The following is a 13,484-nucleotide window of genomic DNA, read 5'->3' on the forward strand; positions in this document are numbered from 1 at the left end:
CTTTCCTCATGTTGAGGTTTTTGAGTTTTTCCTTGCCCTCATGTAGGTTTTAGATCAGGGGATAATGTCATAATAGTCTGTGGTTTGCATTAATCTGTGGTCTGTGCAGCCCTTTGAGACTCCTTGTGATTAAGGGCGTCACAAATACACATGACTTGACTTGACATGTCCTTCATCCGCTTCCCTTAAGGTTATATTGAGTTTGAGTTTCCAGCAGATGTTTTAGAAAGCGGACCCCGCCCAATCAAACCTGATGCGGTCCCTACGCACCTAACTCCACCCCGAAGATAATCATAGGCTGAACGTCAGCCGTAAGAGGCTTAAGTCTCCGGTCTGCTCGGCCCGAAGACGCTCGTAAGCTTCTTTAGCGCCGTCTCGCTACCTGATGTTGGACTTTCCCCGCACGAGATCCACCTCAGCATCCAACCTTTCCGGATTTTAGCCGGACTTTCCGGTTCCCGATGCGGAGATTGGCTTCGGAGGGGGATTGAGCGCCACCCCCTGGACGCTGGCCGGCGTTTACTCGGAGTGTTTGTCCCGCTTTTGCGGTTCGGAGGAGGACGGCATCATGCCCACCTTGCCCGACCTCAACAGTCTGGGACGGCTTTGCAGTTCCGGTCGCAGCGACCCGGATCGGGTCCGGCTCCGGCGCAAAAACTCCGTGAAGCGTATGTCGGTGATCGAGGACGGGCACGTGGCCGAGGTGCTCTACCTCATTCCCAAGCGCTACATGGAACAGATGCCCTACCTCAACCCAAACGATTATTACCTGAGCGAGAAGTTGCATGACGTGGCTTCAGGTAGGCAAGAATTGACTTAAAAGCCAATTTTCTTGACTATAAGCCGCACCTGATTATAAGCCTCACCCTCAGAATATTCCTTAATATGAGAAGCACTGGACTATGAGATGCATAGGGTTGTGTAAAAAAAATCCTCAGAAAATAAAACTGTAGTGCAATATGAATCTTGGAAAATTAACTTAAATGATCAACATTTCCAATTTAATCTAATGTATTCCTCTCTATAAGGCGCACCAGACTATAAGGCGCCCTCTCAAATATCTGGTACATTTTTGTTTTTTAAGTGTGCCTTATAGTCCGGAAGATGGTGTTCACAGAGTGCTAGATAAAACAAAACCATGCAAAAAAAACCTATGATGAACTTGAGTAGTTCAGAGACCATAAAGTACATTTTTCGGGATAGAAACCCCTAATAGATAATAAATCTTACAGTAGCAAAATGATACAAAGTACTATTTATGTGTAATATACGTCCAGATAATGAAATTGTAATTTTCCCATAACTTCAATTTACTGTACATTTTTATTTACCTTTTGCTGTGACGTGACTTCAGCTGGTCGATAGCAAAAATTTAACAGATTTTAGGATATACCCCCGAAACCCCCCCCCCCCCCCCCTTTTTTTTTTTTAAATTTAAATAATAGTCTTGATCGTTGATTAGGGCAACATTCCTTAGCCAGGATAGCTCTTCATCCTTCGGATTTTTTAATAATGACAAAGTTTGTTTCCATGGTTATCATGTTTTTGCTCCTCCCTTTAGCATCACTGGAAACTTTGATCTTTAGCCGATAAATACATTTGTTTTTATTTTTACAAAGGTAAACAAAATCAAATGAGCAACATTATCTCTTATGATTAAGTTATACATTTTAAATGCATATTTTCAGTTATTTGTTACCAATTATTTTAACATTAGAAAAATATATTTAATCAATTATATACATAAAATATTACGACCAATTACATTAAATTCTTAAACCAAGTAATAATTTTTTTTTTTTTAATCTCACGATTTCTTTTTATTTTATTATGTTAAATCAGAGAGCATATATTTTTGTTTTGCGAATGTTTATACAATGTTGTCAGGACCAGAACGGAAATAGGACCCAATTGCGTAACGTTTACCACAAGTTTCATTGAAAGAAAGAGGAAGGGCTGCGCCCACGATCCGGTGTTCGCTGGGCGTGGGAAGCAAGTCGCTCTCGTACTCAGTTTGTGATTCTTCAAGTGGATCTTCCGGAGCGGGCGGTGTCGAGGACGGAAAAAACTGGTTGGTAGCTGGGACTGGGAGACCAAAGCGTGGCCGGGGTCGGAAACGAGTCGTATGCCAGGACGGGAGAATAGAAGTAGTCGGGATCAAAAATGGTACGTAAGCCGGGACTGGAGAGCAGACGTGGTCGGGAGCAAAAACAGGACAGGCGGAAGTCAGGTTCGAAAAAGGCTTGCCTTGTAGGTTCGCAGACGGACTGACAACAGGAGAGTGGCAGGTCTGGGTTTAAATTCCTATCGGTAATCATGACACAATGTAAAGTAATTCTTAAAATTAAAAAATTCCATAAATATTGCAGCTAATTCTATTTGATTCCTAAAATGAGCAATAAAACAAATCGTTTATTTTATTTGTTTTATCATGTCAATTCGGAAAATATTTCTGTTTTTCAGGTGATTAAATTCTGGTTTAAATACTTAAAATAAGGAAAAGTACATTATTAACAGCGTTGTATGCCTAACTAGCAAAGTCTTCACAAAGCACACAATATTCTGTACAAATAGCAAAAGTCATTGTGGGAAGTAATTCAGCCAATAGGGTGTCAGAATCTTTATCACTGCGTGATGCAGACCAAAATAATCTAAACGTCATAAGGCGTAACCTGGGGATTTAATGCAGTATCCGAGTACATCAAAATGATCTTATGGGGACGTCCACAAACGCTGCCGCTAATGCAGTGAGGTCATGAGGCGTTATATAAGTTTGTGTGGGGATGCGAAGAGCAGACTTGGCAAAGCAAGCCACATGCTGGCTTACATCAGGATTACTCACGAGCACCATGACAAAAAGTAGCAAGATTACTTTCACTTTGAAATGCAAAGGAAAATCTTGCTCCTGTGGCAAACTGTCTTGTTGTTTTTACCATATTTCTAATGGAGAAAAATAAGAATCTTACCTGATGGGGTACTCTTAATAAATATCAATTATTCAAAATTAGAGGAAAGTAAATAGTTTTGAGGTGTTCTTTGCAGTTATCTCTCTAGCTACACCGCTTATCCTCAGTAGGGTCGCGGGGGTGCTGGAGCCCATCCCAGCTATCTTCGGGCAGTGGGCAGGGGACACCCTCAACTGGTTGCCAGCCACAGGGACAGACAATTTGCTCGCTCATTCACACCTAGGGACAATGTGGACTGGCCAATTAACCTGACATGTATGTTTTTGGAATGTGAGAGGAAATCGGAGTGCCCGGTGTCAGGACCAGAACGGAGACAGGACCCACTTGTGTTGCGTTTCTCACAAGTTTTATTGGAAGAAAGAGAAAGGGTTGCGCCCACGTTCCGGTGATTGCTGGACGCGGGAAGCAGGTCGCTCTGAACGCGGAAGTGGATCTTCCGTGGCAAGCGACGGCGGTGTCAGGAACGGAAAAACAGGTCAGTCGCCGGGACAAGAGAGCAAAAACGTGGTCAGAAGCGAGTTGTAAGCCAGGAAAGGAGAGTTGACGTGGTTGAGGACAAAAAGAGGTCGAAAGCCGGGACGGGAGAGCAGACGTGGTTAGGATAAAAAAAATGGGCCGAAGCCGGGGAACAGACTGGAGCAAAACGTGGGTTTTGACTCAGTCCTGTTTCCTGTTGGTATTTCCTGTCTGGTATTGTTCCCGTTTATTTTGTCCTGTTTAATATCGGTTTCCAGTTTCTCTTCCTTCTAGTTTGTCTTGTTTAATTATCCTGTTTTTATATCAATCCTGTCTGTCCCGTCCTGTCCGGTATCGACCCAATCTGTCTGATATCTGCTCGGGCAATATGTATCGATCTCGTCGGCCTATGGGTTCCTGTCTTTTCACGCCGGACCGCTGCCTAATGTGCATTGACGTTTCTAGAAATACATTGTGAAATTATTTTTAAAATAAGCCTATCATTTATAAAGAATAGAGTATAATTTGCTATTGTAACAAGTGAAATTAAAGTGCCATCCTGATGATGCAAGGGTAATAGTAAACAAATAAGTAATTTTAAAGTAATATTACATCACGGTTGCCATGGCGCGCACTCGGTGACAGATTGGCTTCTTTGTTATTTAAACCCAGTCCTGTCACTCTCCTTTTGTCAGTCCGTCAACGAACTTCTGCCCCGCAAGACGTGGGTTTTGACTCGTTCCTGTTCCTGTTGGTGTTTCCTGTCCAGTATTGTTCCTGTTTATTTTGTCCTGTTTAATTTCAGCTTCCGGTTTTGTTTCCGTCTATTTTTGTCCTGTTTATTATTTTCTCCAGTTTTCGTTCCTGTCTAGTTTATCCTGTTAATTTTCGATATCCTGTTTCATTCAGGTCTTGACCCCATCTGTCCGATATCAACTCGGGCAATTAGTATCGATCTCGTCGGCCTCTGGCTTCCTATCATTTCACGTCAGACTGCTGCCTAACGTGCATGACTCCCCATTTCCCTAAAATAAAAAGCTTGTGTGAGTAACGTCCCGCGTTTGGGTCCTGATCCTGTTCTGGTTCATGACATATTAAAGTAAATAACGTTAAATAAAACAAATAAGGGCAGCATGGCAGCGCAGTAGTTAGCGCGTGTGCGGCACAGTTCTGAGGTCATGGGTTCAAATCCAGCTACCGGACTTCCTGTGTGGAGTTTGTATGTTCTCCCCGTGCTTGCGTGGGTTTCCTCCGGGCACTCCGGTTTCCTCCCACATTCCAAAAACATACATTTCAGAATTGGCCGGTCCAAATTGTCCCTAGGTGTGAGTGAGCGAGCGAGTTGTCTGTCCCTGTGTGCCCTGCGATTGGCTGGCAACCAGTTCAGGGTGTCCCCTGCCCACTGCCCGATGATTGCTGGGATGGGCTCCAGCACCCTCGCGACCCTACTGAGGATAAGCGGTGCAGCTAATGAGAAGAGATGGGAATCAAATATGGGCAGCACGGTGGTACAGTGGTTAGCGCGTGTGCGGCACAGTTCTGAGGTCATGGGTTCAAATCCAGCTACCGGACTTCCTGTGTGGAGTTTGTATGTTCTCCCCGTGCTTGCGTGAGTTTCCTCCGGGCACTCCGGTTTCCTCCCACATTCCAAAAACATATATTTCATAATTGGCCGGTCCAAATTGTCCCTAGGTGTGAGTGAGCGAGCCAGTTGTCTGTCCCTGTGTGCCCTGCGATTGGCTGGCAACCAGTTCAGGGTGTCCCCTGCCCGAAGATAGCTGGGATGGGCTCCAGCAACCCCGCGACCCTACTGAGGATAAGCGGTGCAGGTAATGGATGGATGGATGGAAAACACGAATATGTCAATGTGAGTTGTGCAACGATGTAAATCTATCAGTGCCCGTATGCAAGGCAGATGTTTGAGTGGTTGACTAAGCTTATTTCAAGCCTTCTCATAATTACAAGCCGGTGATAATAGAAGTTATTCCAGAAACGCATATCAAAGCGGTAGACTGGCGCAGTGAGGAGGTGGCTGACACAACAGCAGGACCGAGTAAAAGGGGGGAGGCGGGTGAGGAGAAGACCAGGGATGTGGCAGCAGAGCAGGCGAGCAGGACCCTTCGCTGTATTCCGGCGTAGAACCTGCACCTCCCCCTCTTCGGGCTGCCGATGTTCTCTCATTTAGAAAAAAGCTCCGCTCGCTGAAGGATTCTGGGAAGCTTCTCCGCCGCTCCGTTTCGGGATACCGATGGTCATGGTCAAGGAAAAAGGTATCAGGAGTTTTTTAATCTCGCTTATTCACGTCCGGCTGTTTTTCGATTTACAATTGTGAGAGATGTTTTGGGGTGGATATAGTAATGGTTCTAACTTTGAAGGGATGTGTGCTGACTTAAGCTGTAGAAAAGCGATGGATCGGTCATGAATCGGCTTGGGAAGTATCAAAGGGGAAAAGTGGAGCTCTGATATCGGAGCACATTGCGCAGCGCTCGAATCTCTTGCCGTGGTCGCCTCTCCCTCGGCTGCTGTCTGCAGCCGTTGCCATGGCGACCAAGCATAAAGGTACACTCCATTGTTGTCGGCCTCGTTTGTATAGCGGGCGTCTCGTTGAAAAGGAGAGATGGGCTTTGCTTCCTTTCTCAAGTAAGCCTACGGTCACTTAAAAATATTTATAACGAAAGGAACACATTCATTTTAATTGACTCCGTCAGATGCCACCATTTTACTGTTAGTTGCATGAAAATAGATAGATACTTTATTCATCCCCGTAGGGAATTCACACTTCCAGCAGCATCCTTGTGTTGAAAAATAGAATAAAAAAAGCAGGCGGTGTTGTATCCAGAGTCACATGATTGAAGTCCCCAGACATTATCAGGATGGCCTCAGGGTGCTGTGTTTGTAGTTTAGCAACAGCGGAGTGGATGACGTCACGCTAGTCCAAAAGTTCAACGTCCCTGCAGCAGATGGAAATCTTTGTCCCCAGGGTTACACCACCTCGTGTTCATGTGGATGGCGAGTCCAACTCCTCTCCGCTTCCCGCAGGCTTTTGTGTCTGTCTGCCCGAACAGCGCTGTAGCCGGGTAGCTCCAAGTTAGCGTCAGGGATGCTAGACGTGAGCCACGTTTCCGTAAAACACAGCAAACTGCACTCCCTGTACGCTTTGATGTTTTTCATCGTCGGTCTTATTTGGTAAAGAGTTCACATTTACCATGATTACGGACGGTACAGAAGGCTTATATTGCCACTAGCCGCCTAGCTAGCTTCGGCTACTTCCACGATAGGGCCCCCTCATCACGCCCGCATGAGAATTCTTAAGGGCAAGGAGTTGATTCCTCGAATTAACTCATTTTTGGGCGTTAAAACCCATAACCATAGGATAGAAAGTCATCCAAAGTGTAGTTGTCAAACAAGACGAAAACACCGAAGATAGAAGCAAACAATAAATCACAAAAAGAGCTAAATAACGAAAATAACCCATAATATGTTGTATATGTCTCACGATTTAAACATCCGGTTTCCTTAAAATAATCTGAAAATATGAATACAGTAGACCCGCCTGATACGACGTGAATCTGAGGTAGGGATCGCAAAGTGAAATTTTCATGTAGCAAAGGACGTAAATCTATGCTAAATCATGTTGCAGATTAAAACATTAAAATAGGACATAGTAAGTACTACTTCTGCTATGTTATCATATACATATATATTACACACAATAAATATACATGTAAAGAAAAAATGACGTTTCATTTGAATTTTGGTGAAACTTGAGTGAGCCGAGTGGAGTTCAGAGTGGATGCACAGTGGGAAAAGACATTGACAGCAGATTAAAAAGGAAACTGATTTTAAACCTTCAAGTTGTGTGGGTTATTTTGCCCTAGAAGATTTATTTGCTTTAGGAAGGAAAAATTGCATTTTATTTACCTTTTTTGGTGTGAAAATACTCGAACCTGGTCGAGTGGAGTAGCGGGTGGATGCAGACGGGGGAGTTGACAGTGGATTAAAAATGAAACTCTATTTAAACCTTCAAGTTTTGAGCATTATTTTGCCATAGATTTTCCTGCTTTAAAAAGGAAAAAAAGCATTTTTTATACCTTTTGGTGTGAAAATACTCAAACCTGGTCAAATGGAGTAGTAGATGCAGACGGGGGAGTTGACAGTGGATTAAAGATGAAACTGACTTTAAACATTCAATTTGTGAGGGTTATTTTGCCCTAGAAGATTTCCTTGCTTTAGGAAGGAAAAATAGCATTTTGTTTACCATTTTTGGTGTGAAAATACTCGAACCTGGTCGAGTGGAATGGCGGGTGGATGCAGACTGGGGAGTTGACAGTGGATTAAAAATGAAACTGACTTTAAACATTCAATTTGTGAGGGTTATTTTGCCCTAGAAGATTTCCTTGCTTTAGTAAGAAAAAAATTGCGTTTTACTTACCCTTTTGGTGTGAAAATACTCGAACCTGGTTGAGTGCAGTGGCGGGTAGATGCAGACGGGGGAGTTGACAGTGGTTTAAAAATGAAACGGACTTTAAACCTTCAAGTTGTGAGGGTTATTTTGCCTGTAAAAGATTTCCTTGCTTTGTTAAGGGAAACATTACATGTTATTTACCTTTTTGGTGTGACATGGCTTGACCTAGCCAAGTAGAGTTGAGGGTGGATGCAGAGGGGTAGGAGACGTTGACAGCAGTTGAAAAATTAAACAGATTTTAAATCTTTAAATTGTGAGGGTTAATTTGGCCTTAGAAGATTTCCTAGCTTTAATAAGGACAAAATCACATTTAATGTAGATTTTGGTGTGACATGAGCTGGTCAAGTTGAGTTAACGGGTGGATGCAAAAAAGGAAAGCTATAGCGGGTTGAAAAAGAAACTGATTTTAATTTATTAGCCGGCTGATTCATTTAATAGATCGATTGGTTACGGCCATGCAGCTTAACGAGGGTAGCGAATCGTGTATCTTAATTGTGTTTGATAATCGCAAGCTTAATTCCCATGATTATAAGGTTTTTGCTTCTTCCTTTAGCATCACTGCAAACCTTAGCGAAAAACACAGTATTGTATCGCCGACTTGCTAAATCTTCACAAAACACAAGATTTTGAACTGAAGAGAGAGAAAGACATTGTAGGAAGTAGTTCAGCTAATAGGATACCAGCATGTATATGATATCAACCAAGACATTTTTGGGTATGCAGAATAATCTGTTGATTACGTGGTATAGTGGGGAAAGTGCTGTAACAAGGGGCAAAAAAAAAATCTTATTTCACCGCATAGTCGCGATGCAAAATTAGAAATTCGTGTTCCCTCTTCGTATTTGTTGATCACGGCAAATTTTGTTTCCGTGGTTTCCACATGTTTGCTCCTCCCTTTAGCATCTCGGCATGTCTCAGAGGAGCCGATGTCTCGAGTATAATATTGCCGACTCACCAAGTCTTAATCAATTCCACGAGATTCTGATTGGAACAAAGAGAAAGACATTGTGGGAGGTAATTTAGTCAATTTGACGCAAACCTATCCCTGAGATGGTAAGAACAGTTAGATTTGTTTGCTAAATTAGTGGAGGACAAAAACCATAGTCATTCTAATTGACCCATATCACCATAGAACACAGGTGTCAAACAGGCGACCCGCGGGCCACATCAGGCCCGCTAAGGGATTGAATCCGGCCCGCAAGACACCAGAGAAGCGCAAGAGAAAAACAAGCTGCAGGTTGAAATATGTCAACTTGATTTTGCCAAAGGCAGGTGCCTCGAACAAAGACACTGTAATTGTATTTAATTCTCTCTCTCTCGCTCTCTCGCTCTCTCGCTCTCTCGCTCTCTCTCTCTGTGTCTCTGTCTCTCTCTCTCTCTGTGTCTCTGTCTCTCTCTCTCTCTGTGTCTCTGTGTCTCTCTCTGTGTCTCTGTGTCTGTCTCTGTGTCTCTGTGTCTCTCTCTGTGTCTCTGTGTCTCTCTCTGTCTCTCTGTCTCTGTGTCTCTCTCTGTGTGCCTCTCTGTCTCTCTCTCTGTGTCTCTCTCTCTCTCTCTCTCTCTCTGTCTCTCTCTCTGTGTCTCTTTTCCACCCCTTTTCTCCCACTCTCTGTCTCTGTCTCTCTCTGTGTCTTTTTAACTTCTTTTGCTCTAACTTTCTTTTTTTTCTTTTTTTTCTTTTCTCTTTCTCTCTTCCTACCCTTTGCGCTTTCTTTTTTCTTTTCTCTCCTTCTGTCTTTCTATTTCTCTTTGTATTTCTTTCTTCCTCTCCCTTTCTTTCCCCCTCTCTCATGACTTCTCTTTTTATATCTTTTGTTTCTCATGCTCTCTCCCCCTCTCTTTCTCTTTCTTTGTCCCGCCCTCTCTCATTTTCCCTCCCTCTTTCTCTTATTTCTTTATCCCTCTTTTTCTTTCTCTTTGATCTACTAGTCCGGCCCCCGACAAAATGTTTGTTCTTTTGTGTGGCCCCCGAGCTAAAATGAGTTGGACACCCCTGTCATAGAACATGATATTATACAGTGAAACACTGGGAGTTTGGAAAGCGCTAGCTCATTAGCATAGGTCTCTTTCCCCCGCTATACAGCAATTTCACTTCTCAGTTTGTAATACAATTGTTTTGTGGTTCTAGAAGCAGCCATCTTCTTTTTACAGGAAGTCCAATTGTACGCCACCAGCTACCAGGGTTGGCTAGGGTTACTTTAACTGGATTACTTTCAATTACTTTTGGATTACTCCAATACCAAATATGCTCATAAAAGACAGAATAAACTAAATATGAATAAAATGAATTTTGTGCAGACTTGGGGTTCTAGAAGCAGCCATCTTCTTTTTAAAGGAAGTCCAATTGTACGCCACCCGATACCAGGGTTGGGTAGGATAACTTTAACTTGATTACTTTCAATTACTTTTGGATTACTCCAATACCAAATGTGGTAATAAAAGACAAAAGAAACGAAATATGAATAAAATGACTCAATTTTGTGCAGGTTTGGGGAGTAACGGCAAAAATGATGTTGGCAAGCTGTTTGGATTTATTTTCATTTTGTTTCTGTCGCATTTTATGTTCGTTTTGCCAGAGATCAAAGCCAGGAGAGAAAGCTTACCACGTGTTGTGAGTCATCATTTTATTCATATTTAGTTTTTTTGGTCTTTTAATAGCATATTTGCTATTGGAGTAATCCAAAAGTCATTGAAAGTAATCAAGTTAAAGTAACCCTACCCAACCCTGCCCGTTACGTAGCCTTGTGCTAATCTTCATCCCAATCCAAGGTCCCTCAGGAGTAGTTTGGGGGGGGTCTGTTTAAAGCCTGATAGGGCGCCCCCCTCCCATTTTGTTCCCCATGTGTTTGAAGTCCTTTGTCTGGTGGCCATAAATATTCATGGAGCCGGGGTTAAAGCTTCTCGTTATGGCTCGGTCATAAAATTTAGAGAAAAAAATGGAGCCCCCTCCCCCATGGACTGGGATTTATTGCTGTGATTACAGCCCCTCTCAGACCTTTAAATAAGAGCTAGCCACAAGAGGGCCAACGATGGATCAGATTAGGATTGATGAAACGGTTTGTGTGGTAGATAACAGCTTTTATTTTGGTAACCAAAGTCTTGTCGGGCGATATAATGATATTAGAACGCGGTTTCGGGAAATTGAAAGATCGTCAGGGGCCTTTTCTGTACTTTTATAACAGACCCTTGGATTTAGCACTGATGCTCGCTAATGTAGCAGTTAGCCGCATTAGCTGAAATCAGCATTTTGGTGGCTAGCTTTTTAGTCGCTAGCTACTAATGGAAAGGAGCGTTCATTTTACCTCTGAAAAGTGATGGGTCCTAGGGACTCGCATGCTCAAAAATCTATGGGTCCTAACGGAGATCTATGGGTCCCCAAAATTAAGTGTTATCCAGGTTAAAATTGTAAATCGGCAACAAATATGTAATATAAATCCGTATATTCATTCAGGATGCTAACGTTAGCATAGCGCTAAATCTCCTGCCCGCTGCTATTAATAAACAGCAGCTTGCACACCCCAACGGAGCTTTTATTGTCGCCGGCGACTTTAATCAGGCATGTTTATGGACTGTACTTCCCAAATCCATTCAATACATGGACTGGGCATTTAGGGAAAAAAACACTGGACCGTGTATACAGTAAGATCTAACATCTAGTTGGATCCGCCCATCTCTGTCTGTCCCTCACCCCCTCATACACCCCCCCTCCGGAGGAAAACAAAGCCTATACAACAAGGACAATACAAACATCTTCTTTGTTCCTTTATCTCTTTGTTTTCCTTGTATCCTCACTGTAAAATGTGGAGCTGGAGTGCCACGTCCAATTTTGTTGTCACAATATATCCCATGTTGTAACAATGACAATAAAGGTATATTCTATTCTATTCTAATTATCAGTTTATTGGTAATACAAATCAGTTATCACTTCAGATTTTTCAGTTCATATATTCTTCGTGGTTTGCTGTCCCGCCACAGTTGTAATGCCTTCTCAAGGTCCAATCCATTATCATCCTCCTCATAGCGTCACCAGGAATATAATTGAGTCCATTTTGGCAGAAAAGTCCTTTTCTTGCTCGGAGTATTTTATTTTATTTTATTTCGGCAAATCGTTCTCTTCAACACACGTGTTTTCCTTGCCTTCGCGGTCTTCTGAAGAATTTCTCCGCCGTTTTTTCGTGCCGGAATGATTGCCGTTGTTACCACTTTCTGTGTTATGTTTCGAATTATTACCGACACTGAAGACATGACCAATTTTTTGTTGATTTGCACCTAATACCAACTTTTTGGGAGGGATTACTTCTCTTTCACTCGACAACCGCCAAAACAATGACGTCATCTCGAAGCAACGAGATCTCGTTTGCCGAGATCGGCACGAGACCAAAACAACAATGGCGGATCTGCCTGATGAAAAGTTTGGAGTGCCGTAAATCTTTGTTAAAAAAAAAAAAAAAGTAATCGGGTAATAATGACAATTTGGTGTCAAAAACGTTGCGTCACGTTGATTTGACACGATGCGTCCCCAGCAAAAATGATGCTTCTAGGACGCAGGGACACGGACATACCAGAACATTGGGAAAGAGTATCAGATGGTCTCTGGAGTCTATTATTTTCCAGAGGTTCCCAACCTGGAAGTTACTGGGACTTTCGCTAGTGTAGCTGTATTAGCATAGAGCATTATTTTCATGGCTTGCTTCACCATAGCTGCTAGCTTAAAATTGAGAGATTGCCATTTGGTGTCTGGGGCCTATTCTGTCCTTTGACTGGCCTGGTGTTGGCACATTTTTGCTAACGTAGCCGCAGTAGTGGCTAGCTTTGCTTTAGCAGTGTTGAGAATTAAATATTAAAATGTATCGTTTACCAAATTGTTCGAATGAGTTATCTGACTCCATTAACCAAACACAACCTACGTTCACCCAACAATGCGCGCTTGTTTCTTGATGGAAAAGATGAACAAGAAAGGCTGACATTTTCACACGGGGGCAGATTTAATTTCATTAACAATTGAACTAAGTTTACTCCATCGAAAATGGCCGAATTAGTGTCGTTGGAGTCTCTGGGAAGCTTTTCTGAAGTCCTCCAGCCTTTTTCCCTCGGCCCACGTCTTTCAGCAAGATGGTGTGCCGGCTCCTCCCATGGGCTTGCCAATGAAGCCCAACCAACGTTAGCTCCACCACATAGTTGCTAGTCTGACTTTTTCTGTGGGAGCTGGTTGGTGTTGGAAAAAGGATGTAGTCTCTGCGTCCTCTTCCTTTTGTGTGTAGTTCACTTATAGGTATTCAAGGAAGGCCTTTTTTGTTTTGTTCAGTTAGGGATCGTTTCTGTTTCACCACATCCTGCGTTGTCGTAGTTGTGTTTTGTTCAGGTAAACAAAGTTGGCATGCGAACATTCAGCGTTGTCTTACTTTTTGTTCAGTTAGTGTTCCTACATATACTGTGTTGACTTTCATGTTTAGTTCAGTTAGATCTATATCTGTTCATTCCTGTTTGACCTGGTTGGTGTTGGAACTTTGTGTAGGGCTCCTTGCCATTCCTTGTTTTTCACGATTTTTTATTTGGTTTTCTACCATGTCATCTGTCTGACTTTTATGTTTTGTTCATTT

At 42.8% G+C, this 13,484-nt stretch overlaps 1 protein-coding gene across 5 annotated transcripts in view; it reads left to right on the top strand.

Annotated features, from left to right (window-relative positions):
* The first annotated feature begins 345 nt into the window (after positions 1 to 345).
* Positions 346 to 13,484, top strand: part of ablim1a (actin binding LIM protein 1a) — a 70,672-nt gene continuing 57,533 nt past the window's right edge. For all 5 annotated transcript variants that reach the window (XM_088352075.1, XM_088352071.1, XM_088352073.1 and 2 more), the window contains exon 1: positions 346 to 800. In XM_088352075.1, the coding sequence (XP_088208201.1) occupies positions 569 to 800 (232 nt within the window). In that variant the 5' untranslated portion in view covers positions 346 to 568. The remainder of the gene's footprint in view (positions 801 to 13,484) is intronic.

This window comes from Urocampus carinirostris, chromosome 13 (genome assembly GCF_059441175.1).
Source record: "Urocampus carinirostris isolate Australia breed hairy pipefish chromosome 13, RoL_Ucar_1.0, whole genome shotgun sequence".
Classification (NCBI taxonomy): domain Eukaryota; kingdom Metazoa; phylum Chordata; class Actinopteri; order Syngnathiformes; family Syngnathidae; genus Urocampus; species Urocampus carinirostris.